At 43.9% G+C, this 27,515-nt stretch overlaps 1 protein-coding gene across 1 annotated transcript; it reads left to right on the top strand.

The window, feature by feature from the left end:
* Window positions 1–22: 22 nt before the first annotated feature.
* LOC129813710 (autophagy-related protein 9A-like) lies at window positions 23–21,694 on the top strand. The gene is made up of 14 exons (XM_055866151.1): window positions 23–131; window positions 407–452; window positions 4,277–4,339; window positions 4,462–4,632; window positions 7,240–7,381; window positions 7,684–8,432; window positions 8,753–8,906; window positions 14,698–14,877; window positions 15,587–15,832; window positions 16,094–16,335; window positions 16,587–16,680; window positions 16,788–16,875; window positions 17,020–17,198; window positions 17,852–21,694. The coding sequence occupies exons 1-13, from the start codon at window positions 23–25 to the stop codon at window positions 17,178–17,180; spliced, it is 2,445 nt and encodes an 814-aa protein (XP_055722126.1). The 3' UTR covers window positions 17,181–17,198; window positions 17,852–21,694.
* Window positions 21,695–27,515: the final 5,821 nt, after the last annotated feature.

Below are 27,515 nucleotides of genomic sequence, written 5' to 3'. Positions count from 1 at the left end.
ACAGGGGAGAATGTGAAGGACAATGGCGAACTTTGAAGCTTACCAGGAGTACCAGCGGATTGATGACTTTGAGGAGGACTCACCTCCCGGGGAGGAGGACCTATTAGTGCATGTGCCAGAGGGCCTGAGTGGTACTGTACTGTTTATATTATAACGTAATATATATTGTTCTATCAGGGATAGACATAAAGGCTATGTTATTGTATAATTTGATTTGGTGTGATAATGTGATTCCTTGTAATGACACAGTACTACTATTTCCTATAAGCCCAGGCTCTAGATTCACTTAAAGTTGTTGTTTTCTTCAAATCATACCTGATTACTACTGTTATTGCTGTTTTGATGAACAAAAGTAATGGTTTCATTAAGTCTCAATGTTACATTTATTCCCATCCCTAATTTGCAGACTCATGGCACCATATCAAGAATCTGGACAACTTCTTTACAAGAATATCCTTTTAAGACATTTTTGTGATAAACATGTTTCTCTGGCAATATACAGTACCAGTCAAAAGTTTGGACACCTACTCATTCAAGGGTTTTTCTTTATTATTATTACTTTTTACATTGTAGAATAATAGTGAAGAGATCAAAACTATGAAATGACACATGGAATACTGTAGTAACCAAAAAAGTGCTATAAGCAAATCAAAATATATTTTAGATTCCTCAAAGTAGCCACCTTGATGACAGCTTTGCACACTCTTGGTAATCTCTCAGCCTGCTTCACCTGGAATGCTTTTCTTCACCTGGAATGCTTTTCCGGTCTTGAAGGAGTTCCCACATACTTGTTGGCTGCTTTTCCTTCACTCTGCGGTCCAACTCATCCCAAACCATCTCAGTTGGGTTGAGGTCAGGTGATTGTGGAGGCCAGGTCATTTGATGCAGTGTAACTGTTTAGCTTCTGTCCCGCTCCTTGCTCCTACCTGGTCTCGAATCAGGGACCCTCTGCACACATCGACAACAGTCACCCTCGAAGCATCGTTACCCATCGCTCCACAAAAGCCGCGGCCCTTGCAGAGAAAGGGGAACAACTACTTCAAGGTCTCAGAGCAAGTGACATCACCAATTGAAACGCTATTAGCACGCACCCCGCTAACTAGCTAGCCATTTCACATCAGTTACACTCATCCCCCCTTTGACTTCCTCCTTTTCCGCAGCAACCAGTGATCCGGGTCAACAGCATCAATGTAACAGTTTTGCTTCCGTCCCTCTCCTCGCCCCTACCTGGGCTCAAACCAGGGACCCTCTGCACACATCAACAACTGCCTCCCACAAAGCATCGTTACCCATCACTCCACAAAAGCCGTGGCCCTTACAGAGCAAGGGGAACAACTGCTTCAAGGTCTCAGAGCGAGTGACGTCACCGATTGAAATGCTATTAGCGCACACCCCACTAACTAGCTAGCCATTTCACATCGGTTACAGCAGCACTGCATCACTCTCCTTCTTGGTCAAATAGCTCTTACACAGCGTTGAGATGTGTTGGGTCATTGTCCTGTTGAAATACAAATGATAGTCCTACTAAGTGTAAACCAGATGGGATGGTGTATCGCTGCAGAATGCTGTGGTAGCCATGCTGGTTACGTGTGCCTTGAATTCTAAATAAGTTACAGACAGTGTCACCAACAAAGCACCATCACACCTCCTCCTCCATGCTTCACGGTGGTAACCACACATGTGGCGATCGTCCGTTCACTTAGTCTGCATCTCACAAAGACATGGCGGTTGGAACCAAAATTCTCAAATTTGGACTCATCAGACCAAAGGACAGATTTCCAACGGTCTAATGTCCATTGCTTGTGTTTCTTGGCCGAAGCATGTCTCTTCTTATTATTGGTGTCCTTTAGTAGTGGTTTCTTCACAGCAATTTGACCATGAAGGCCTGATTCATGCAGTCTCCTCTGAACAGTTGATGTTGAGATGTGTCTGTTACTTGAACTTTGTCAAGCATTTATTTGGGCTGCAATTTCTGAGGCTGGTAACTCTAATGAACTTATCTTCCGCATTAGAGGTAACGCTTGGTGTTCCTTTCCTGTCGCGGTCCTCATGAGAGCCAGTTTCACAGCGCTTGATGATTTTAGTAACTGCACTTGAGAAACTTTCAAAGTTCTTGACATTTTACGTATTGACATACCTTCATGTCTTAACTTCTCTAGGATAGGGGGGAGCATTTTCACTTTTGAATAAATAGCGTGCCCAATTTCAACTTCCTTCTACTCATCCCCAGAATCTAAGATATGCATATTATTAGTAAATTTGGATAGAAAACACTCTGAAGTTTCTAAAACTGTTTGAATCATGTCTGTGAGTATAACAGAACTTATGTAGCAGGCAAAACCCCGAGGACTAACCATTCAGATTTTTTTTTTTTTAGGTCAATGTCTGTTCAATGAAGTTTCATTGGGATGCTAGATTTCTAATCAACCTGTTTGCAGTTCCTACCGCTTCCACTGGATGTCACCAGTCTTTGGAAATAGGTTGAGGTTATTCCTTTGTGCAATGAAGAAGTACGGCCATCTGGAATCAGTGTAACGTTATGTGTACTGTTTGAGAGTTGCGCAAGACTAGAAAAGTAGTGTTAGTTTGTTGTCCTCCTGTATTGAAAACAGATAGACCCGTCTTCAATTTGATCGATTATTAACGTTTAAAAATACCTAAAGTTGTACTACAAAAGTAGTTTGAAATGTTTTGGCAAAGTTTAGAGGTAATTTTTGAGATATTTTGTAGTGACGTTGCACAAATTGGAAGCTGTTTTTTTCTGGATCAAACGCACCAAATAAATTGACAATTTGGATATATATGGATGGAATTATTCGAACAAAAAGACCATTTGTGATGTTTATGGGACATATTGGAGTGCCAACAAAAGAAGCTCGTCAAAGGTAAGGCATGATTTATATTTTATTTCTGCGTTTTGTGTTGCGCCTGCAGGGTTGAAATATGCTACACTCTATTTGTTTACTGTTGTGCTATCATCAGATAATAGCATCTTATGCTTTCGCCGAAAAGCCTTTTTGAAATATGACATGTTGGCTGGATTCACAACGAGTGTAGCTTTAATTTGGTATCTTACATGTGTGATTTAATGAAAGTTTGATTTTATATAATTTTTTTGAATTTGGCGCTCTACATTTCCCCTGGCTATTGGCCAAGTGCACATATCCCAGAGAGGTTAAAGTAATGATGGACTGTCGTTTCTCTTTGCTTATTTGAGCTGTTCTTGCCATAATATGGACTTGGTCTTTTACCAAATAGGGCTATCTTCTGTATACCACCCCTACCTTGTCACAATACAACTGATTGGCTCAAACGCATTAAGAAGGAAAGAAATTCCATAAAGTAACTTTTAACAAGGCACACCTGTTAATTGATACGCATTCCAGGTGACTACTTCATGAAGCTGGTTGAGAGAATGGCAAGACTGTGCAAAGCTGTCATCAAGTCAAAGAGTACTTTGAAGAATCTTAAATATAAAATATATTTAGATATTTTTGGTTACTACATGATTCCATATATGTTATGTCATAGTTTTGATGTCTTCACTATTATTCTACAATGTAGAAAAAAAAGTTAAAATAAAGAAAAACCCTTGAATGAGTAGGTGTATCCAAACTTTTGACTGGTACTGTGTAGCTTATTGTTTTGGAAATAAGCATTACTTTCAGTATAATGTTTAAAATTGCAGCTTTATCATGTCTGTTATCATTATTATCACCTAACAATCTCATTTAGAAAGGAGCAATTTTAAACACCACTTTGACATTAATATGATTCTGACAGTACGATGTGGCTGTAAATAAATGCAACTCGTGATGCACAGTGATTTTAAATTTACATTTACATTACATTTAAGTCATTTAGCAGACGCTCTTATCCAGAGCGACTTACAAATTGGAAAGTTCATACATATTCATCCTGGTCCCCCAGTGGGGAATGAACCCACAACCCTGGCGTTGCAAGCGCCATGCTCTACCAACTGAGCCACACGGGACCATGTAAATAAGAGACTTGCCTCAGGAGAACGACTTTCAATTATGTGTGTCCTTCCAGAACGTCCTCTGTACTTTAATGATATTGATGCCATACTGGTTCACTTTACGTTGCTTTGTTGTGGTTTTGTTTCTCTGTAATGGATGTATTAAGTCTACTTAAAAAAAACTACATCATGGTTGTTATTTGATTAGCCATCAACGATTACTTCAAGAGTGGTTGTTTTGTAGGCTATGACAAAAAAAACACTTGACTCCGTTTTCCTTAACTCAAATTTCCACATCTATCAGTTTCATCAGAAAAATGGCTTTGCTTGTATGATGTTATCAGAGTTCTTTGAACTTTTGTAAGTATATCCATTTATTTACAAACCTCATGTTAATGTAAGATTGTTTCAACTTTTAAGACAATATTCAAAGTTTATATCAGCTAATGTATAACCCCAACATCTCAAACTCCTTATTGCAGTCAGTTCCTGTTTGTGGTCACTTTCACAACATTCCTCTTCAACTGTGTGGAGTATGATATACTGTTTGCCAACCGGGCAGTGAATCACACAGGACCTGGCCAGAACCCCCTGGACAGGAACAAGGTCTCTCTGCCTGATGCCATCCTACCAAGCCAGCAGTGCACTGAGAGGTAGGTCAATCAGCATTGGCTTAATAGATGGATTGGTAGATGCATGGATGGCTATAAGAATGTGTAGTTGAGGTAGAAGTAGTTGTCCTTGTTGCCAGTTCAGGTTTATTGTTTTTGTACATGATCCCTCAGAAACAAATCTGAGTGCTTGACTTCTGACGTACCCCTTGTCTTACCACTACAACGCCTCTCCCCCATGTGACCTACTTGTTATGTGTATTTACTGACATGTATGTGTAACTGATAGATGCACACACACACACTACGTGTTAATGTTTTAAAAATCACTGCCAGTGCCAGAATGTAAATCCTTCTTCATGACATTAGTTATTTTATCCTCTTGTGACTAGACAGAATTATACCAGGGTATACATCTCAGAGCCTGCAGAACTTCATCAGGCCTAAAAAGGGAATTTCCAGCAAAATGTAATGATGACCAGTAATTCTGAGGCTAATGTTTGCTTATTGGGTTGTGTCAGATGAGGTTTTACTGTAAGACATGCTCACATTCATAGAGATACACTGTGGAGCGCAGAGCTCTGGCCTACTTTCACATTGCCTGTGGGTTATACTTCCACTCAGAACATTATGATGAAGAAATCATTTTCTTGTTTATCAGAGATGCTAATTACGATATGAGCTCTTTGAGTGGTGAAGTCTTATCATTGTCATTTCCTATTATCTAATTGGAAGTTGACATTAATTTAATTAATTTGGAGTGCTATTGGCATGTAAGTCTAATTGTGTTCAATGGACTGAGGTAGGGCTGGTGTTTTAATAAAATTTTATCCAAAGTTGTTTTAGTTAGCCTTGTGTGCTGTGAACTAGGTGAACCCTTGTGTTGAAGAGCTTAGTTAGTTAGACCTACCGAGCAAAGGCTTTGGTAGTCATGACTTCTCTGTCAAAGACAAATCTGAAATATAAATTAAGTTCCCTGCAACTACATTTGAATAGTTTATTTCAAAATACTAAATAATCCGCATAGCCTCGGCCTAAAACACTTGGAAACACGAGGCAAGTTGCAACACCGTCAGCCTGTAGTTGATGACAGGTTCTTGAAGCAGGTTATTTGTGTATCAGTGCACTGTGTTCAGAGTAATACCAGGGAAAACAATGTAATGGATAGCCCCTACATGGTAAGTCTCACACAGGGACAGCTCACTGAGTAGCTGAAAGGAGTCACTCTTGAGGTCTGGGCAGGCAGTCTGTGGACCCCATGACACACCTAAGCTCTGCTGCTAGACCCAGTCCCCTCCACCCCCACCACAGCCACATTTCTTTCCAAGATGGATAAACAAGCTTTCTTGTTTTCATATCATTAATCTGGTTCTGCACACAAACACAATCTTAGGCTGACCCCCCCCCGAATCCCTTCTCTAAGAGCACTCCATGACTGAATGGGTGTTTAGACGGAAGATGATGACACACCACTGCTAGGAATTCTAATCGAGGAACAGCATGTCCCATCACTTAAAACCACAGACTTTGCCTGCTCTCCCATCCTCCCCCTAACTCCTCTCTATTTTACCATTTTGAATTGGTCTGGAAATGAAAAAGATGTCACACAAATCCGGAAGTAGCCTAACTTTGTCACGTTGTTTGTTTTAGTTTTTTTATTTCCAAATTAAACTCCTGAATGTATGTTCATTGTTCATTCTCCTGAATATGTTTACCAGGGTGGTTACCTAGATCAGGGGTTCCCAAACTTCCAGCATAAGGGAACACCCCACCCCCCCTCCCCACTAATGATGCACTACCCAATTTTTAAATTGCACCTTGTGCATTCTACTATTTTAAACTTTAAAGAGTAAGTTGAAAAGTGAACTAAGTTCCTTTAAAAAATATAAAAAATAGGAGTTTAGGAACTACTGAGCTAGATCATAACCTGTGTGTGACTTGTTCTGTGTTTTGAAAAGACATGGGATACTTAAACGTTTACCAGCTGATTCTCAGCAGCTCTCTGATACGCAGGAGAGACAACGTTAGTCGGACATAACCATGCCACAAACCATAAACAGGAGTTAATTTACCTAAGATACCTCTCAGGCCCAACAACATACATTACAACATAAGGTTGGCTCATGTCACCTGTGAGGAGTCTTAAACTAACAGATTTATAAGGCTTCTTTACTCTAATTTGTAGATAGTTAGTTATGGTCATACATCAATGATGCAAATAAATAATTTTGACCTTCTATGCATGGCCTGCATCATCATCCAAAGGGGTATAGTAGTAGGTGCCAGGTGCACCTGTTTGACTGTGTCAAGAACTGCAACGCTGCTGGGTTTTTCACGCTCAACAGTTTCCCTTGTGTATCAGGAATGGTCCATCACCCAAAGGACATCCAGCCAACTTGACACAACTGCGAGAAGCATTGGAGTCAACATGGGCCAGCATCCCTGTGGGATGCTTTCAACACCTTGTAGAGTCCATGCCCTGACGAATTGAGACTGTTCTGACGGCAAAGGGGGTACAACTCAATATTAGGAAGGTGTTCCTAATGTTTTATAACCTCTATACACATGCATTTTCCATTCATTGAAATTAACCTCTAATGTCAAACAGAGACTACAAATATGAATTATTTCATCCCTTCTTTTCCCCAGGATCCAGGAGAACAGTTGGATCATCTTCCTGCTCATCATGGCGACCATCTTCTGGGTCTACCGGATGATCAAGGTCTTCTGCAACATCCTCAGCTACTGGGAGATACGCCAGTTCTACATCAAAGCACTGAAGATCAGCATGGTAAGGCATTTTGTTATGTCCACTGAATATAAGGGATTGACATACAGGTTTCAGTGACCAGGAATAACACATTAAGGGATAATTGTATTTTACTTTTGATCCTAGAGTCTCATGAAACAGTGGTATGCCGATTTTGTTTTCAGACCGTTTTAGCTTACTGTAGTTGTCAGTTTCCTTGGAATCCATTGGTTTCAAAAGATATAAAGAAAAATGTTTGTTATACCCACCCAGCTTACCTGTAAGTAGGTGTCCCTCATATCAGGGTACAAAGTCTGAACACCTTTGACCTCTCCCCTTTCTAGGATGAGCTGTGTAACTTCACATGGCAGGAGGTGCAGGACCGTCTGATCAGCCTGCAGCGGGAGCAGCAGATGTGCATCCACAAGAAGGAGCTAACTGAGCTGGACATCTACCACCGCATCCTGCGCTTCAAGAACTACATGGTAGCCATGGTCAACAAGTCCCTGTTACCTGTACAGCTTCAGCTCCCCCTTCTGGGAAACCTGGTGTTCCTCACCCAGGGCCTCAAGTACAACTTTGAGCTGATTCTCTTCTGGGGTCCGGGGTCGCTGTTCCAGAACAAATGGAACCTGCACCCCAAGTACAAGCGAGCAGGGAACCGTCTAGAGCTGGCCCAGCAGCTGAGCCGGGTCATTCTTCTACTAGGCGTGGCCAACCTGCTCCTCTGCCCCTTCATCCTGGTGTGGCAGGTGCTCTACGCCTTCTTCAGCTACACCGAGGTCATCAGGAGGGAGCCAGGGAGTCTGGGAGCACGCCGCTGGTCTATGTTCGGCCGCCTCTACCTGCGCCACTTCAATGAGCTGGACCACGAGCTGCACGGCAGGCTAGGCCGCGGCTACAAGCCCATCTCCAAGTACATGAACTCGTTCACCTCGCCGCTCCTCACCGTGCTGGCCAAGAACGTGGCGTTCTTCTCGGGCTCGGTGCTGGCCGTGCTCATCGCACTGACTGTGTATGATGAGGATGTCTTGACCGTGCAGCACATCCTGACCGCCATCACCGTGCTGGGAGTGGTTATCACCATCACCAGGTAAGCCACGGGACAGGGGGAATGGTTACCTCTCGGAATGATCTTGCAGTGATTTGTGGCTGTGTATCATTTGAAAAAGTCGTTCCTTACCTCTTCCCATTGCAGAGTTGGTATGCAACAGTTCCACCTAGATTCCACCATATTGTTGTCACCCCACCAGTTCTAACAGACAGTAATGAGCGAGGGAGCAGAAGGGAACGTCTTTGTTAGAGAACATTTCAGCCTATGTTAAACCCCCAGACATACCAGTCTGTCCATAATCCATATAATATGTTGTGTTAAATAGAGAGATGATGTCTGTGAATATGCCCTCCTCCTAGGTCCTTCATCCCAGACGAACACATGGTGTGGTGCCCGGAGCAGCTGCTGCAGTGTGTGCTGGCTCACATCCACTACATGCCAGACCACTGGAGGGGCAACGCCAACAAGAGCGAGACCCGGGACGAGGTGGCACAGCTGTTCCAGTACAAAGCGGTGGGTGAGAAGGGCCAGATAGTAAATAGAGACTGCTCATTGGCTGCAGCTTAGATAGAATGGAACTACTGAACTATTCAGAGTGTACAAAACATTAGGAACACCTTCCTAATATTGAGTTACACCCTTTTTGCCCTCAGAACATCCTCAATTCGTCGAGGCATGGACTACAAGATGTCGAAAGCATTCCACAGGGATGCTAGCCCATGTTGACTCCAATGCTTCCCACAATTGTCAAGTTGGCTGGATGTCCTTTGGGTGGTGGACCATATTTGATTCACACAGGAAACTGTTGAGCGTGAAAAACCCAGCAGCGTTGCAGTTCTTGACACAAACAGATACCTGGCACCTACTACCATACACCGTTCAAAGGCACTTAAATCTTTTGTCTTACCCATTCACCTTCTGAATGGCACTAATAGACAATCCATGTCTCAATTGTCTCAATGCTTAAAAATCCTTCTTTAAACCTGTCTCCTACCCTTCATATACACTGATTTGAAGTGGATTTAACAAATGACATCTATAAGGAATCATAGGTTTCACCTGGATTCAGCTGGTCAGTGTATGATTTTATGACATACGATCTGAAATTGAAATGCTCTTGTAACTAGGGCTGTTGCGGTGGCCGTATTACCGCCACACTGGCGGTCATGAGTCATGAAGGCAGTCAAATTCCACATGACCGTTTAGTCATGGTAATTAGGCTTCTCCAAGCTCTGATTCTGCTGCTGGTCATTAGTAGCCTACCAAACTTGGTAACTGTCACTCTGACATCAATGCAAATGTAATCAAAAATCTAATCAAACACTTCATGAGAGCTCATGTTGCGCAACATTTCTATAGGCTATGTAATTGTGGAAGAAAACAGTGATGGCAGCTAATAAAAATAGGAGGATCCTATTAGCTTTCTATAGGCTAAGCTTAATATATTTATTTCTCAACTTTCCTAATATTAATTAAGCTCATTGCTTCTCTTTACAACTGGAGTATAGCCTACCTGGCTGGCATGAAAATGAACCAATGGAAAAAGCGTCCTCCATTCGCTATTTAAGTGCATAGATGACATGTCTTTTTTCCCGCTGCCCCTGTTTCGATACAGGTGCATGATAATGGTCTATTCTAAATCAAAAGAAATGTCACACATATATATTATTTAGTATACACTACTGGTCAAACGTTTTAGACACCCACTCATTCAAGGGTTATTCTTTTTACTATTTGCTATATTGTAGAATAATTGTGAAGACATCAAAACTATGAAATAACACATGGAATCATGTAGTAATCAAAAAAGTGTTAAACAAATCAAAATATATTTGAGGTTCTTCTAGCCACCTTTTGCCTTTGACAGCTTCGCACACTCTTGGCATTCTCTCAACCAGCTTCACCTGGAATGCTTTTCCAACAATCTTCAAGGTGTTCCCACATATGCTGAGCACATGTTGGCTGCTTTTCCTTCACTCTGCAGTCCCACTCATCCCTAACCATTTCAATTTGGTTGAGGTTGGGGGATTGTGGAGGCCAGGTCATCTGATGCAGCACTCCATCATTCTCATTCTTGGTAAAATAGCCTTTACACAGCCTGGAGGTGTGTTGGGCCATGGTCCTGTTGAAAAACAAATGATAGTTTTTCCAAATGATAGCCCAAACCAGATGGGATGGTGTATCACTGCAGAATGCTGGTTAACTGCCTTGAATGCTAAATAAATCAGACAGTGTCACCAGCAAAGCACCACCACACCGTAACACCTCCTCCATGCTTTACAGTGGGAAATATACATGCAGAGATCGTCCGTTCATCTACTCTGCGTCTCTCAAAGACACGGTGGTTGGAACCAAAATTCTCAAATTTGGACATTAGAGCAATGGAAATATTTCCACCGGTCTGCTCGTGTTTCTTGGCCCAAGCAAGTCTCTTTTTATTATTGGTGTCCTTTAGTATTGGTTTCTTTGCAGGAATTTGACCATGAAGGCCTGATTCACACAGTCTAGTTGATGTTGAGATTTTTATTTAACCTTTATTTAACTAGGCAAGTCCAGTTAAGAACAAATTCTTATTTATAATGACGGCCTACACCGGCCAAACCCAGACGACGCTGGGCCAATTGTGCTCCGCCATATGGGACTCCCAATCACGGCTGGTTGTGATACAGCCTGGATTCGAACCAGGGTGTCTGTAGTGACGCCTCTAGCACTGAGATGCAGTGCCTTAGACCGCTGTGCCACTCGGGAGCTGTTACTTGTACTCTGTGAACCATTTATTGGGCGGCAATTTCTGAGGCTGGTAACTCTAATGAACTTATCCTCTGCAGCAGAGGTAACTCTGGGTCTTCCATTCCTGTGGCGGTCCTCATGAGAGCCAGTTTCATCATAGCGCTTGATGGTTTTTGCGACTGCACTTGAGGAAACTTTAAAAATTCAAGAAATTTTCCCTATTGACCTTCATGTCTAAAAGTAATGTTGGACTGTGGTTTCTCTTTGCATATTTGAGCTGTTCTTGCCATAATATGGACTTGGTCTTTTACCAATATACCCCCCCTACCTTGTTTGTCACAACACAACTGATTGGCTCAAACACATTAAGAAGGAATGAAATTCCACAAATTAACTTTTAACAAGGAACACCTGTTAATTGAAATGCATTCCAGGTGACTACCTCATGAAGCTGGTTGAGAGAATGCCAAGCGTGTGCAAAGCTGTCATCAAGGAAAAGGGTGGCAACTTTGAAGAATATCAAATATATAATATATTTTGATTTGTTTAACACTTTTTTGGTTACTACATGTTTCCATATGTGTTATTTAATAGTTTTGATGTCTTCACTATTATTCTACAAGGTAGAAAATAGTAAAAATAAAGAAAAACCCTTGAATGAGTAGGTGTTCTAAAATGACCGGTGGGGTATGTAAAGACAAGATTAAATGAAGAATAGTCTGATGGGTGACAATATTAGCCTATCACTTGTGAAATATATAATATCACTTGTTAATGATGCCCAGCATCAGAAACAATGTTTGTTTTTTTTGCAACTTTTTGAATCATAGTCGCACATCTCATGTACCCTAGCCCATAGGCCGATATGTTTTAATAAGGTTTGTATCACAACTAAAGTGGCCAAATAACTTTTTTAAATTAATCACATTTGTATGTATTATGGATCCCCATTAGCTGCTGCCAAAGCAGCAGCTACTCTTCCTGGGGTCCAGCAAAATTAAGGCAGTTAATACAATTTTAAAACATTACAATACATTCTCAGATTTCACATCACACTGTATGCCCTCAGGCCCCTACTCCATCACTACCACATATCTATAGTACTAAATCCATGTGTATGTAGTGTGTGTATGCATGTGTCTGTGCCTATGTTTGTGTTGTTTCACAGTCCCCGCTGTTCCATAAGATGTTTTTTTAATCCATTTTTTTAATCAAATTTTACTGCTTGCGTCAGTTACTTGATGTGGAATAGAGTTCCATGTAGTCATGGCTCTATGTAGTACTGTGTGCCTCCCATAGTCTGTTCTGCACTTGGGGTCTGTGAAGAGACCTCTTGTGGCATGTCTTGTGGGGTATGCATGGGTGTCCGAGCTGTGTGCCTGTAGTTTAGACAGACAGCTCAGGGCATGTCAATACCTCTCATAAATACAAGTAGTGATGAAGTCAATCTTTCCCCCACTTTCGGACAGGAGAGATTGACATGCATGTTATTAATATTAGCACTCTGTGTACATCCAAGGGTCAGCCGTGCTGCCCTGTTCTGAGCCAATTGCAATGTCCTTTTTTGTGGCACCTGACCACACAACTGAACAGTAGTCAAGGTGCGACAAAGCTAGGGCCTGTAGGACCTGCCTTGTTGATAGTGTTGTTAAGAAGGCAGAGCATCGCTTTATTATAGACAGACTTCTTAGCTACTACTACTACCCCGTCTTAGCTACTACTGCATCAATATGTTTTGACCTTGACAGTTTACATTCTAGTGTTACTCCACGCAGTTTAGTCATCTCAACTTGCTCAATTTCCACATTATTTATTACAAGATTTAGTTGAGGTTTAGGGTTTAGTGAGTATTTTGTTCCAAATACAATGCTTTTAGTTTTAGAAATATTTAGGGCTAACTTATTCCTTGCCACCCACTCTGAAACTAAGTGCAGCTCTTTGTTGAGCGTTGCAGTCATTTCAGTCGCTGTAGTAGCTGACGTGTATAGCATTGAGTCATCCGCATACATAGAAACTCTGGCTTTACTCAAAGTCAGTGGCATGTCGTTAGTAACAATTGAAAAAAGTAAGGGACCTAAACAGCTACCCTGGGGAATTCCTGATTCTAACTGGATTATATTTGAAAGGCTTCCATTAAAGAACACCCTCTGTGTTCTGTTAGACAAGTAACTCTTTATCCCCATTATAGCAGGGGGTGTAAAGCCATAACACAAGTTTTTCCAGCAGCAGACTATGATCAATAACGTCAAAAGCTGCACTGAAGTCTAACAAGACAGCCCCCAAAATCAGTTTATCGTCAATTTCTCTCAGCCAAACATCAGTCATTTGTGTAAGTGCTTGTTGAGTGTCCTTCCCAATAAGCATGCTGAAATTCTGTGAGAAAGAACCAATCATGTGACGGAGGGCAATGCGAGTGAGAGACGGATTGCGCGGATTGCGCAGCACACTCGGGTAGAAAGGCACAATGCAGCACTCCGCGTCACAAAAAACATGAATTTGTTTAGGGTTCATTATCGTCACAAAGAGGATGCTTGTCAAAATGTGAATGAGAGACGATTGGAGTGTGTACATCCTGTGCAAAAAACAAAGCACAGCTTGTGCCTTTCCAGCAAGTTTTTTCAAATCATCATTAGCGTCTCATCATGCAAACTTACAATGTATTAAAAGTAAAAACATATTGCCCAGTGTTTGTAGAACAACTAAAGTTACATTAATAACTCTAAATGAAGCATATAGGAATACCTATTTCTTTGTTAACCGCTCATCACAGAATAACCACGTGTGCACTCCCTCAAATTGTTTGGAGACAATATTTATATTATGTTCCATTGTATTCTTCATACTATAAAATACTATAAAATAATGCCACGGAATTATACGCAAATCTTGTCTGCTAAATTAACTAGTGTAGCCCATAGCCATTTGGCATAGCCACATCAGGACCTAACATAAGGACAACTCAGAGTATGCTATTCTTTTCTTCTGAAATATACTTTATTTTCGTCATATCATGCTTCTTTAGACCTGTCTAAAATAAATAATAGATTTATTGTGAAGGTGTAGACTATTACATGCATTTATTATACTTTTTGAAATGGTGTGGAAGCCAGGAGATGCTAAATATGTTTGTTAATTAATGGTCAATTACCGTGAGACCAACAGTTATTTGCTTGACAATCACCGGCTGACGAAATTTCGTGACCGCTACAGCCCTACTTGTAACAGACATGTAAGGGTTTGCTCAAGATTTGCTCAGTGCCTAAACAAGTGCTGTAATTGTATTAAGTTATTCTTGTACACTCCAATTCATATGACCTCACCATAAAACTGTATGTCACTTCCCACACAGGAACTAATTCATCTTATGCCACTTTAACCATTTGTTTGGGGTACACAATGGAAAGTATTCAGACTTGAGATCAAAGTGCTTAACTTTACTCGCAACTCTCTCATTAACAATCAGTGAATGACATAGGCTATGTGAAAATTCAAGTTAAGGGTGCAGATCTCAAGTCTGAATACTGCCAAATCCTCATCCAGTATTGTCTGTCTTTGTGTCTGTCTGTCTGTTTAGCTGTTTATCCTGGAGGAGCTGATTAGCCCCATTGTCACGCCCTTCATTCTCATCTTCCTCCTGAGGAACAAGTCCCTGGAGATCATTGACTTCTTCAGGAACTTCACTGTGGAGGTAGTTGGGGTCGGAGACATCTGCTCCTTCGCACAGATGGACATCCGTCGTCATGGAAACCCTCTGGTTAGTGCCTGTAATTTAGGGTATGGGAAAGGGACTTTGATATGGAAAGTATTGTCATTACTTTGTTGAAATGAAGACTCTCACTGCTGTTTTTAGGTCAGTGATTATTGCATCAGCAATTAATGTGAATGCGTCCTCTGCTGATATTAGTCACTTATGCATAGTTATTTTATATATATTTTTGTTATTTACCCCCTTTTTCTCCATCATTTCGTGATATCCAATTGCCATCCAATTACTATCTTGTCTCTTCACTGCAACTCCCCAACGGTCTCAGGAGAGGCGAAGGTCAAGTTATGCTTCCTTCAAAACATGACCCGCCAAGCTGCGCTTCTTAACACCCGCTCGCTTAACCCGGAAGCCAGCTACACCAATGTGTCAGAGGAAACACCTTTCAACTGACGACTGAAGTAAATCTGCAGGTGCCCGGCCCGCACAAGGAGTCACTAGAGCGCAATGAGCCAAGTAAAGCACCCCGGCCAAACCCTCCTCTAACCCGGACGATGCTGGGCCAGTTGTGCGCCGTCCTATGGGACTCCCGATCACGGCCGGTTGTGACACAACCTGGGATGGAGCCTCAGGCTGTAGCGACACCCCAACACTGCGATACAAAGGCTTAGACCGCTGCACCACTCGGGAGGCCGCATAGTTCATTTTTTTCAATATTGCATTGTTCCAGTGAGTAATTTGCACACGTTGTCTGTTTCAGTGGATGTCTGAGGGCCAGACGGAGGCGTCTGTGTACCAGCAGGCTGAGAACGGCAAGACTGAGCTGTCCCTGATGCACTTCACCATCAAGAACCCCCGTTGGCAGCCCCCCCAGGAGAGCTCAGTGTTCATCAGCCATCTGAAGGAGAAGGTGCACCAGGACGCCCAGGGAGGACCCCCTACCCAGCTGCTGCTCTCTGAGGCCCCGCTCTGCTCCTCACTGCTCTCCAACGGGTCCGGCAATGAAGTTAGTAACTACAGTAACTCCCCACTACACCCACATCCCCCATCCAGCTAATTCATTGTCAGTCACAGTTATTACACAGGTAGATATTTGCCTCAACACTATAACGGCAACACGACTCTGCTAGTCATTCAACTGTTTCATCCAACAATGATGTCAATGTATTGCAATTTGTCTAAGGTTTGTTATTGGATTACAGTATGTTGAGTTATATCTTGACAATTTTCTTGTATACTGACCTCTGGGTTATGTTTTCCTGTCCAGCCTGACAACCTATTGGCAAGTGTCCTGGCCCACCCTGTGCTGACCGCGTCAGGCCTACCAGGCCGAGACCGCCGCTTCGTTCCTCCCAGCACGGCTGCCTCTGCCGCCGCCAGCGTCCTGGCCTCGCTATCCAGCTCCCACTCTCAGCTCCCCCACGCCAGCCGCTCCCACTCGCATATCCATCTGCCTTCCACCTACCCCGACAGCACCATGTACTGCAGTGACCGCACCATCATCGACAGGTAGGTAGACCGACACCATGCTCTGCAAACACACACTCTGCAAACACACACTCTGCAAACACAACACTGTTGTCTAGGTTCATCCATAACGCAAAAGTGTTGATTGATTTGATACAGTACCCGCTTGTCGAAGGCGCATTATTGATTGAATATGAGGTTAGTTGATAGTCTGTGAATTAAGTGATTAATAACAATGTACTTGGATGTTTGTTTTTAGACTTGCTGTTAATAGCTTGTTTTTATTTCCTCAGCATGTCAGCCAGTGATTCTCGAATGAAGAGCACTACATTGCTTTCAGAGTTTGCCTCGGCTGAGATGAGTCTCCATGCTATTTACATGCATGAGGTAGGTAACCTCGAAGAGTTGGCCTCAGGGTCCTTTTTTTCATTTACTTTTCTACACGCACACACACACACACCGAGTGTGTGACGTGTGTTCCACTCTGTCCCTAGGTCCACCAACAGAACTCGCTCCCCCACCAGAGGACATTCGGCCAGTGGCAGAACCCAGTGCCAATGAGAGAGCTAAGCAGCAACGCTGGTACGAAACAGTCATTCATCTGTTTTTACTTACGTAAAATCTTGTCTAACGACAGATGGAGCGTGTTTGGTAGTTGATCGTTTTTAGCTTATGACATCCAGTTGACCAACTGTCTATGCTCCGACCCTCTATCTACGCAATCAGGTTCTCAGACTCACAGCGTCCACACAGCAGTCAGCCTGTCTAATATGCCCACCCCGCTGCGTCTGGGAGGCTGGACGGAGGAAGAGGAGGGGGATGCAGAGGAAGAGGAAATCCTCAACAGCGGGTCGACTCCTAAGCAGGACTCTAGGAGTAGCTATTGAAGTGCCTTAAATAAATGGGTTTGTTCCATCACATTTCTATTTCCTACACACGGACACTCCTCCATAATCTATAGGCTAATATTGTCCGAAAATGATCTTTTATCTAGTACTACTCTTTTTGCTTTTCTTAAATGTGCAATATGTAGAAATAGCCCTGCCCTTTCCTGTTTTCTAAAATTATAAAATGTTCGCCAGATTTCAGTTTGTCACATCAAGCAAATTAAGAGAATTGTTGTACCATCTAAACCACTGTGAAATAGCTTTATAACCAAAAATATGAAATAGCTTTATAACCAAAAATGTGAAATAGCTTTATAACCAAAAATATGAAATAGCTTTATAACCAAAAATGTGAAATAGCTTTATAACCAAAAATATGAAATAGCTTTATAACCAAAAATATGAAATAGCTTTATAACCAAAAATATTTTTCAGCAGTTTGAAGCTGATGTACAAAACTGAAAGTAAAAAGAAGCAAACATTTAACTTGTGGAGGGGAAACAGAAATATTGCACATATAATGGATCTACTGCTTATTAGACTTGCTTTCTATGACTAAAATGTCTATCTGAAAACAGTCGGGTCATACACAATTACATTATGGACCTTTAAAAATATATATATATCCCACAAGGGATGTGTGGCTGACTGTCTTTTCTCTTCTTTTGCAGTGTTTACACTTTCCTTTCTGGATGAACATTGTGGCCTTAGATGATCTTTTTGGAGTATAGGATAGATAGGACCTTTATGACGTCACACAGCACAGGCAGCTGGGGAACTCATTGGATAACCACTGTCTCCATGCCTCTCCTCCTATCACATCAGGAGGTGTTGTCGTCAGGGAAACCAACTGTATGTCTTCCGTCCCTTTCTCCATGTCATTGTTTTGTTATAGAATGTATTTACATCGCTCATAGAGGTGTGTGTGTGTGTGTGTGTGTGTGTGTGTGTGTGTGTGTGTGTGTGTGTGTGTGTGTGTGTGTGTGTGTGTGTGTGTGTGTGTGTGTGCGCGCGCTTTGGGACTCTGGGAAAGAGTGGCATGCACAGCTAGGACACTTGCAGGACAGGCTTGAGCATGGTACGCAGCAAAACTTGTCACACTTTTGTTGTGTATTCATGTTTTTTTAATATATATATATATATAAGTTTGATTTGTGCATTTGGGAGGTTTACAATATGGGTTTGGGTTCACTTTCTCATGGTGGAAATGGTGTCTTTCCTGGTGCTGAAGAGACTATGGAGTGAAGGTGTATCATAGTAGCTGCCTGACCATTTTCACTATATGAGGAAAGTTAAGTGCAAAATTCTACATTGGTGTATTTGGCCCTTACTTTTTGCTTGACATTTGTAAATACACTTTAGCGTCTTAATTCTATATGAATATTTAAGTTTAGTTGTTTTTAGTCCTTGGGGCAGTTTTAATCCTTGGGGAAGATGAAAAGTACTGAAAACAGTGACATGAAGCAGGCTGCAACTATACTACTGCTACTACAGATAGGACCCCACAAGAAAAGCTGACAAAAGCCTACAGATGGGCTAGATTAATTAACCACAATTGTAAACTGGATAAAATCTCATTAAAAGCTGCTGTCTGATTTAAATGGGCCTAATATTATTCTCTTTCTTTAAAATCCGGGGTGACTCTAAGACAGGATTCAACATATAATAACTTGATTATTTTGTATCAACGTATCTTCCATGTACAGTCTCCACTGGCAACAGGGGTGTTATACTTGACAAAGGTACATACATCAAGATTACATATTTGCAGAGGCAGTAACTACATTGTTGTGGGTAGGTATGAGAATAAGCAATGGAGGGTTGCATATTATGTACAGTAAATCAAGAAGTGTTGTTGTATACATTAATTTTGCATGTACTGCTCAACATTTTGTTTACTAAACACTTTCCCCTATGTACACACAAGTGAACTTTATTATTATTTTGCAATTACAGCAATCAGATCTTGAGGGTTAAACCTGCTGGTTTTCTGTTCTACCTGATAGTTAATTGCACTCACTTGGTGTCCCCGGTCTAAATTAGTCCCTGATTAGAGGGTGCAATGAAAAAATGCAGTGGAACTAACTTTGAAATCCAGAGTTGAGATTGAGGGTTATAGAGGATGATGTGAGCTGGCCAATCAGCGGTATACTGACATTAATATTTTTAATGACCGTTATACACCCACACCATTCTGTTGTTGGGGTATGCCCACACCATTCTGTTGTTGGGGTACGCCCACACCATTCTGTTGTTGGGGTACGCCCACACCATTCTGTTGTTGGGGTACGCCCACACCATTCTGTTGTTGGGGTACGCCCACACCATTCTGTTGTTGGGGTACGCCCACACCATTCTGTTGTTGGGGTACGCCCACACCATTCTGTTGTTGGGGTACGCCCACACCATTCTGTTGTTGGGGTATGCCCACACCATTCCAACACAGAATAGCATTCTTTTTTAAAAAGAATTTTACATACTTCATTCAAAAAATGTCAAAGGAAAACAACTATTTCACTCATATTGTAATTAATTATATGTCATATGTCAAATCTGGAAACTGGACAGGTTTTTAATATATTTCATTTAGTATTTATTGTTGAAAAATTATCTTTATAGTAAATACATTCATACCAAATATGACTGGGATCTAATGTTAATAACTGAATGTCTTAACAGAAATCTTGAAGGCGCCCCATGTAAATCTAACTTGTTTTCCTTAATGTATGTCTCATACAACATTGAACAAAACAGATTTTTGGAATCTTTTTGTTGAATTGCCTTTGACAAAACATATTTGAATATGCAACTTTGAAATGAAACAATCCTTCATGTGTGGTTCAGCACCCCTTGCTGGTTTCATCAGTACAGTACAACTCAAAGGAGAGCGAACTTGTCTGCATGTAAATGCTGAATGTAAACCAGCCATCATCCCTAGAAATAAGTGGCATGATGTATCATTGGTACTGTAGCCAGAACGGCTTATTGAAACAGTACACAAAAGCTCCATTACTGCTACTGTATCTATGTCCCACTGATACAATAACCTAGGCCACACCTATATGTATATCTCTGTATCCTCCACAACATTTTAGTCATTTAACAGCTGCTCTTATCCAGAGCGACTTAGTTGCAAGTGCATACATTTTTGTTCTGGTCCCGTGGTGGGAATCAAACCCACAACCCTAGCATTGCAAGCACCATGCTCTACCAACTGAGCCAAACAGGACCACTATTGTAAGACTTTAGAGAGTATATGTGTTTGACAACTTTTTCCCTTCATTTCGTTTTGTTCATTTGTGTTTTGAAGTGGTGTGGATGTAGACATCAACCTAACTATGCTAAGCTAACGTTGACTCAAAAGTTTTGCACTGATTGAAAAAAAAATTTATATTGATTGACCTGCATCAAACTAAATTTTAGATCAAGCCGAGGTCTCAAAGGAACAGTGAGTGGAACTCCCATCCTGAATGGCCTCTCTCACTGTGTATTGAATAACCATATGTAGGATTGTTATCATCCATAACGTGGGCCTATCACAGACCTGGTTGTTGTTACCTCTGGTCAGAAAAAGTTCACCAATTAGTGGGAAATGTCTGTCAATGTTTTAAGTAACATTATAGGCCTAGTCAATGCCACATATGGTTTTGCTGTTGGTGTTCCATTTTGTTTTACTGATGTAATGAGTTTTAGGGGAGACATGGTAGTTCATGAGTCTTACCAGTTTCCGTAGCTAGATTGCACTGCCTCTCCCTATCTTTTTTTATTTTATTATTTTGCTTTATTTTGAGCAGTGCCTTAGGGTTAGCTTTAGTTCTTATTAGAAGCCATTGAAACCGTCAGAGCTAATTTTACTTTGTATTTTAGCAGCACATAATGTACAGTATTTCTTTTGGCAGGAGTGTCATGTTTTGGCACCAAGTATACAGTGGGAATTGTATTCTAATATTGTTGATGAGTCCTGTGTAACATTAACTACAACAGACTGATATTGGACATCAAAGTAGTCAAATCACTTTCACCTGATGACAGAATTAATCTGATCAAAGTGTTTCGTTCTGTACTGTCTGCCTCCCCAGTCCAAAATAATCAGTTGGGGAGGGGAAATGTTCTATACCCTTTTCATTTATGTTTAATTATTATTTAATTCCATCATTGAGGCTCCCCATTCAATATCATCCCTTCTTATCCACTACAAACCAGTCCCCCAAAAAACTTAAACATTTTGACTGGTACAAGGTGCTATGTTTTCATATTCTAGTGTTAAATAGATTTTGAGCCATCTATTCTTTGTTACTTAGGTTTGTTCTTTTTGTTTGTTTTGTTTAATTTAAGTAACACTAGCTGAGAATGAACAATGCCAAAATAACTTGTTTTTAGCAAAGCTTTATCATACACATTTTATTTGTTTTCTGTAACTGAATAGGCAAAGGAATTCTTATTGTGTGTATTTAATAATTGAAGTGTGTCCCAAGATCTAATGTACTTGATTTGAAATAAAAAATGTAAATACATTCTGTTCTATGCATTTCTTGGGTTTCCTTGGCAATGTTTGCATTGGCACAAACGTTTCAAATAGTATTCCTGAACTGCCATGAAACATTTCATAAATAATGCATTGCACAGTGTCACGTTCCTGACCTGTTTTCTGTTGTTTGTTATGTGTTTAATTGGTCAGGGCGTGAGTTTGGGTGGGTAGTCTATGTTATGTGTTTTCTATGTTGGGTTAATGGGTTGCCTGGTATGGCTCTCAATTAGAGGCAGGTGGTTTTCATTTCCTCTGATTGAGAGTCATATTAAGGTAGGTTGTTCTCACTGTTTGTTTGTGGGTGATTGTTCCTGTGTCAGTGTATTCCACATGGGACTGTTTCGTTTGTCCGTTCGTTTAAGGTAGTCTGTTCCTGTTCTTGCGTCCTTCGTCTATATGTAAGTTCGTTTGTTTCAGGTCTGTTGCCTTCGTTTATTGTTTTGTAGTTTGTTCTAGTGTTTTGTCAGTGTTTCGTCTGTTTGTAATAAAGTCAGTATGTATTCATCACCCGCTGCGCCTTGGTCCGTTCATACACCACCAGACGAACGTTACAGAATCACCCACCAAACCCGGATCAAGCAGCGGGTTAACGGACAGCAGCGACAGCAGCAGTGGGTCAAGGAGGAATAGACATAGGAAGAGATTCTGGACGGAGAAGGACCCTGGGCAGAGCCAGAGGAGTGTCGCCGCCCCAAGGCGGAGCTGGAGGCATCTAAAGCGGAGAGGCGACGATATGAGGAGGCAGCACGGAAGCAAGGCTGGAAGCCCGCAAGTACAACCCAAAAATTTCTTGGGGGGAGGGGGGGGGCTAAAGGGTAGTGTGGCGAAGTCAGGTAGGAGACCTGCGCCAACTTCCCGGGCTTACCGTGGAGAGCGAGAGTATGGGCAGACACCGTGTTACGCAGTAGAGCACATGGTGTCTCCTGTACGTGTTCATAGCCCGGTGCGGGTTATTCCACCTCCCCGCACTAGCCGGGCTAGAGTGAGCATTGAGCCAAGTGCCATGAAGCCGGCTCAACATATCTGGCCTCCAGTACGTCTCCTCGGGCCGGTGTACATGGCACCAGCCTTACGCATGGTGTCCCCGGTTCGCCAACACAGCCCAGTGCGGGTTATTCCACCTCCCCGCACTGGACGGGCTACGGGGAGCATGCAACCAGGTAAGGTTGGGCAGGCTCAGTGCTCAAAGGAGCCAGTACGCTTGCACGGTCCGGTATATCCGGCGCCACCTTCCCGCCCCAGCTCAGTACCACCAGTGCCTACACCACGCACCAGGCTTCCAGTGCATCTCCAGAGCCCTGTTCCTCCTCCACGCACTCTCCCTGTGGTGCGTGTCTCAAGCTCAGTGCCTCCAGTTTCGGCACCACGCATCAAGCCTCCTGTGCGTCTCCAGAGCCCTGTACGCACTGTTCCTTCTCCCCGCACTCGCCCTGAGGTGCGTGCCCTCAGCCCGGTACCTCCAGTTCCGGTACCACGCACCAGGCCTATAGTGCGCATCGAGAGTCCAGTGTGCCCTGTTCCTGCTCCCCGCACTAGCCTTGAGGTGCGTGTCTCCAGTCCGGTACCACCAGTTGCGGCACCACGCACCAGGCCTACTGTGCGCCTCAGCGAGTCAGAGTCGTCCGTCTGCCCAACGCCGCCTGCACTGCTCGTCTGTTCAGCGCCGTCTGAGCTGCCTGCCTGCCCAGTGCCGTCTGTACTGCCTGCACTGCTCGTCTGCTCAACGCCGCCTGCACTGCTCATCTGCCCAGCGCCGTCTGAGCCATCCGTCTGCCCAGCGCCGTCTGAGCCATCCGTCTGCCTAGCGCCGCCTGAGCCATCCGTCTGCCTAGCGCCATCTTAGTCATCCGTCTGCCACGAGCCATTAGAGCCGTCCGTCAGTCAGGAGCCGCTAGAGCCGTCCGTCAGTCAGGAGCCGCCAGAGCCGCCAGCCAGTCAGGAGCCGCCAGCCAGTCAGGAGCCGCCAGCCAGTCAGGAGCTGCCAAAGCCGCCAGCCAGTCAGGAGCTGCCAGAGCCGCCAGCCAGTCAGGAGCTGCCAGAGCCGCCAGCCAGTCAGGAGCTGCCAGAGCCGCCAGCCAGTCAGGAGCTGCCAGAGCCGCCAGCCAGTCAGGAGCTGCCAGAGCCGCCAGCCAGTCAGGAGCTGCCAGAGCCGCCAGCCAGTCAGGAGCTGCCAGAGCCGCCAGCCAGTCAGGAGCTGCCAGAGCCGCCAGCCAGTCAGGAGCTGCCAGAGCCGCCAGCCAGTCAGGAGCTGCCAGATCCGCCAGCCTGTCAGGAGCTGCCAGAGCCGCCAGCCTGTCAGGAGCTGCCAGAGCCGCCAGCCAGTCAGGAGCTGCCAGAGCCGCCAGCCAGTCAGGAGCTGCCCTCCAGTCAGGAGCTGCCCTCCAGTCATGAGCTGCCCTCCAGTCATGAGCTGCCCTCCGGTCATGAGCTGCCCTCCGGTCATGAGCTGCCCTCCGGTCATGAGCTGCCCTCCGGTCATGAGCTGCCTTCCGGTCATGAGCTGCCCTACGGTCATGAGCTGCCCTACGGTCATGAGCTGCCCTACGGTCATGAGCTGCCCTACGGTCATGAGCTGCCCTCCGGTCATGAGCTGCCCTCCGGTCATGAGCTGCCCTCCGGTCATGAGCTGCCCTCCGGTCATGAGCTGCCCTCCGGTCATGAGCTGCCCTCCAGTCATGAGCTGCCCTCCAGTCATGAGCTGCCACTCAGTCATGAGCTGCCCTCCAGTCATGAGCTGCCCTCCAGTCATGAGCTGCCCTCCAGTCATGAGCTGCCCTCCAGTCATGAGCTGCCACTCAGTCCGGAGATGTCACACTGTCCTGAGCTACCTCTTTGTCCTGAACTACCTCTCTCCCAGACTCTCCCCTTGAGTTTTAGGGGTGCGCCCGGAGTTCGCACCTTGAGGGGGAGGGGGGGGGGGGGGGGGGGGGGTTCTGTCACGTTCCTGACCTGTTTTCTGTTGTTTGGTATGTGTTTAATTGGTCAGGGCGTGAGTTTGGGTGGGTAGTCTATGTTATGTGTTTTCTATGTTGGGTTAATGGGTTGCCTGGTATGGCTCTCAATTAGAGGCAGGTGGTTTTCATTTCCTCTGATTGAGAGTCATATTAAGGTAGGTTGTTCTCACTGTTTGTTTGTGGGTGATTGTTCCTGTGTCAGTGTATTCCACATGGGACTGTTTCGTTTGTCCGTTCGTTTAAGGTAGTCTGTTCCTGTTCTTGCGTCCTTCGTCTATATGTAAGTTCGTTTGTTTCAGGTCTGTTGCCTTCGTTTATTGTTTTGTAGTTTGTTCTAGTGTTTTGTCAGTGTTTCGTCTGTTTGTAATAAAGTCAGTATGTATTCATCACCCGCTGCGCCTTGGTCCGTTCATACACCACCAGACGAACGTTACACACAGCCATTCTCTTTTTAAAATGTATTTTGCAGTTTATTAGTGTGATTAACAAACTGGACATAATTATTACTAGTTAACATTCAACAATTGGCATATGAGAATAGGTGTATCAACAATTTTTAATTCAAACTAATTGCAAACAATTCAGAAGGTAAGAAAACAAAGCTGTTGGCAGCATTTTAGAAAAAGAGCTAAATAAAAGTTAAAATAACTTGAAGTTCTTTCTAAGATCGGAGGAGTCATGGAGGTGCGATGGAGACACTTCTAGGGAGAACTCTGCTGCCCCCCCTGGAACCTTTGCTGCCCTCCTTTAAGCCTCAATTACTGCTTCTTCTTATCTGAATCTTCTGCTGCAATCATGAAAAATATGAATAAAACATGTACAAAATATAATTTGATAATTACAAGAAGTGTATGTTCACTTCATCAAGAAACATGAACTTCAAACATATAATTTACATATGCATTTTCTGATAAAAGAGCAACTGTTCTGTCACTCAGTATTCATCATTGTGTCTTATAAACATCCAGTGCTCAGTAGCCTCCCACTGGGCACACACTGGTTGTTTCCACGTCATTTCAATGAAATTATGTTGAACCAACGTGGACTAGATATTGAATTGATGTCTGTGCCCAATGGGCTACCTGCATAGCGTGATATCCTACACAGACACTTTAGACAAGTCATGTGATTTGTTTTGTTTGGGTGTCATCAGATACAGTTCAGGGAAATAAATATTCAAACGGATAACATCTATTATTATTATTAATTTTTTTAAATACTCTGAAATCAAAGATAACCCTTTTTGTTAGACCGAAAGTGGCAGTCTAACCAAAAGGGTTATCTTTCAGGATTTCTGAGTATTTTACATTACAGTATTTTTGTCACGACTTCCGCCGAAGTCGGTCCCTATCCTTGTTCGGGCGGTGTTCGGCGGTCGACATCACCGACCTTCTAGCCATCACTGATCCATTTTTAATTTTCCATTGGTTTTGTCTTGTCTTCCTTCACACCTGGTTTCAATCCCAACAACTACATGTGTATTTAACCCTCTGTTTCCCCTCATGTCCTTGTCGGAGTTTGTTTTGATTGTATGTGATGTGCTATTTAGTGTTGGTGTGCGACAGGGTTTGTACCCACATTGTTATTTTGTACATTTTGGTTGTTTTGGAGTTTTGTCAGTATTTATTAAAGAACTCCGTTTATACCAAGTTCGTTCTCCTGCGCCTGACTTCCCTGCCACTGACACGCACCCCTTACAGAAACTCCGACGACCTATGGAGTCAGCAGGAGAAGGTACCCCGGCCATGGAGGTTGAAGAGCACTTCCAGGAGCATGCGGTTATGCTTCACCATCTGGGCGCCGACATGGATCTCGCTGTCCAGACAATGGACCGCGGGGAGAGACAGGGAGTTCTTCCAGCGCCTCCACCAGCACAACCGGGGTCTATCCTGAGCGCCCCTTTCCCGCTTGAGCCCAGTGGGATCCGTCTCTCCTTGTCACAGGAGTACGACGGGAGTGCTGCCAACTTCCAGTGGGTTCCTCCTTCAACTAAACATCTATCTGGCCATGGTCCACCCAGCTCCATCGGACCATGAGAGGGTGTCCGCACTCGTCTCGTGCCTCACCGGGAAAGCCCTGGAGTGGGCCAACACCGTGTGGAGAGAGGGAGATGCGGCGTTGGACCATTTTGAGGAGTTCACCCACCGTTCCCGGGCAATCTTCGACCGCCCGCCCGAGGGTTGAGCGGCGGGTGAATGCCTCTACCATCTGAGGCAGGAGACGAGGAGCGCCCAGGAGTTTTCCCTGGAGTTTAGAACCCCGGCTGCCGGCGCGGAATGGAACAACAGGGCCCTGATCGACCACTACCGCTGCAGTCTGCGCGAGGACGTCCATCAGGAGCTGGCCTGCAGAGACACCACCCTCACTTTCGAACAGCTGGTGGACCTGTCCATCCGTCTGGAAAACCTGCTGGCTACTCGCAGACGTCCAGATTGGGGTCTGGTGGATCCATCCTCCCGCACCCCCTCTCCAATACCCATGGAGCTGAGAGGGGCGGTGCGCAGGGAGACCGGAGTGGGTTTCCACTCGTGCACCATCTGTGGCCGCAGAGGTCACACTGCTGGTCGTGGCCGGGTTGGTTCCTGTGGGAATCGAGGCAGCAGGCAGGGCGCTCTGGCGTCACCGCAGGTGAGCTGGCATGATTCTCACCCAGAGCCCTCTTTTGCACATATGTTTGTGTCACTTTTCCTGAGTTTTCCCCGCATTTCCAGCAGAAGGCGCTCATAGATTCAGGTGCGGCTGGGAATTTCATTGATAGAGCTTTAGCTCATAGTTTAGGGACCCCCATTGTTCCCGTGGATGTTTCCTTCCCCGTTCACGCCTTAGATAGTCGACCATTAGGGTCAGGGTTAA

The sequence above is a fragment of the Salvelinus fontinalis genome, chromosome 17, assembly GCF_029448725.1.
Source record: "Salvelinus fontinalis isolate EN_2023a chromosome 17, ASM2944872v1, whole genome shotgun sequence".
Taxonomy (NCBI): Eukaryota; Metazoa; Chordata; class Actinopteri; order Salmoniformes; family Salmonidae; genus Salvelinus; species Salvelinus fontinalis.
This window is presented reverse-complemented; position numbering and strand designations above follow the sequence as displayed.

Excerpts from the sequence above, each read along its gene's own strand:
- LOC129813710 (XM_055866151.1), top strand. The coding sequence starts at position 23 with ATGGCGAACTTTGAAGCTTACCAGGAGTACCAGCGGATTGATGACTTT. Across the intron at positions 4,340-4,461 it reads TCAGAGTTCTTTGAACTTTT|TCAGTTCCTGTTTGTGGTCA; the intron begins GTAAGTATATCC and ends TCCTTATTGCAG. Across the intron at positions 14,878-15,586 it reads GTCGTCATGGAAACCCTCTG|TGGATGTCTGAGGGCCAGAC; the intron begins GTTAGTGCCTGT and ends TGTCTGTTTCAG.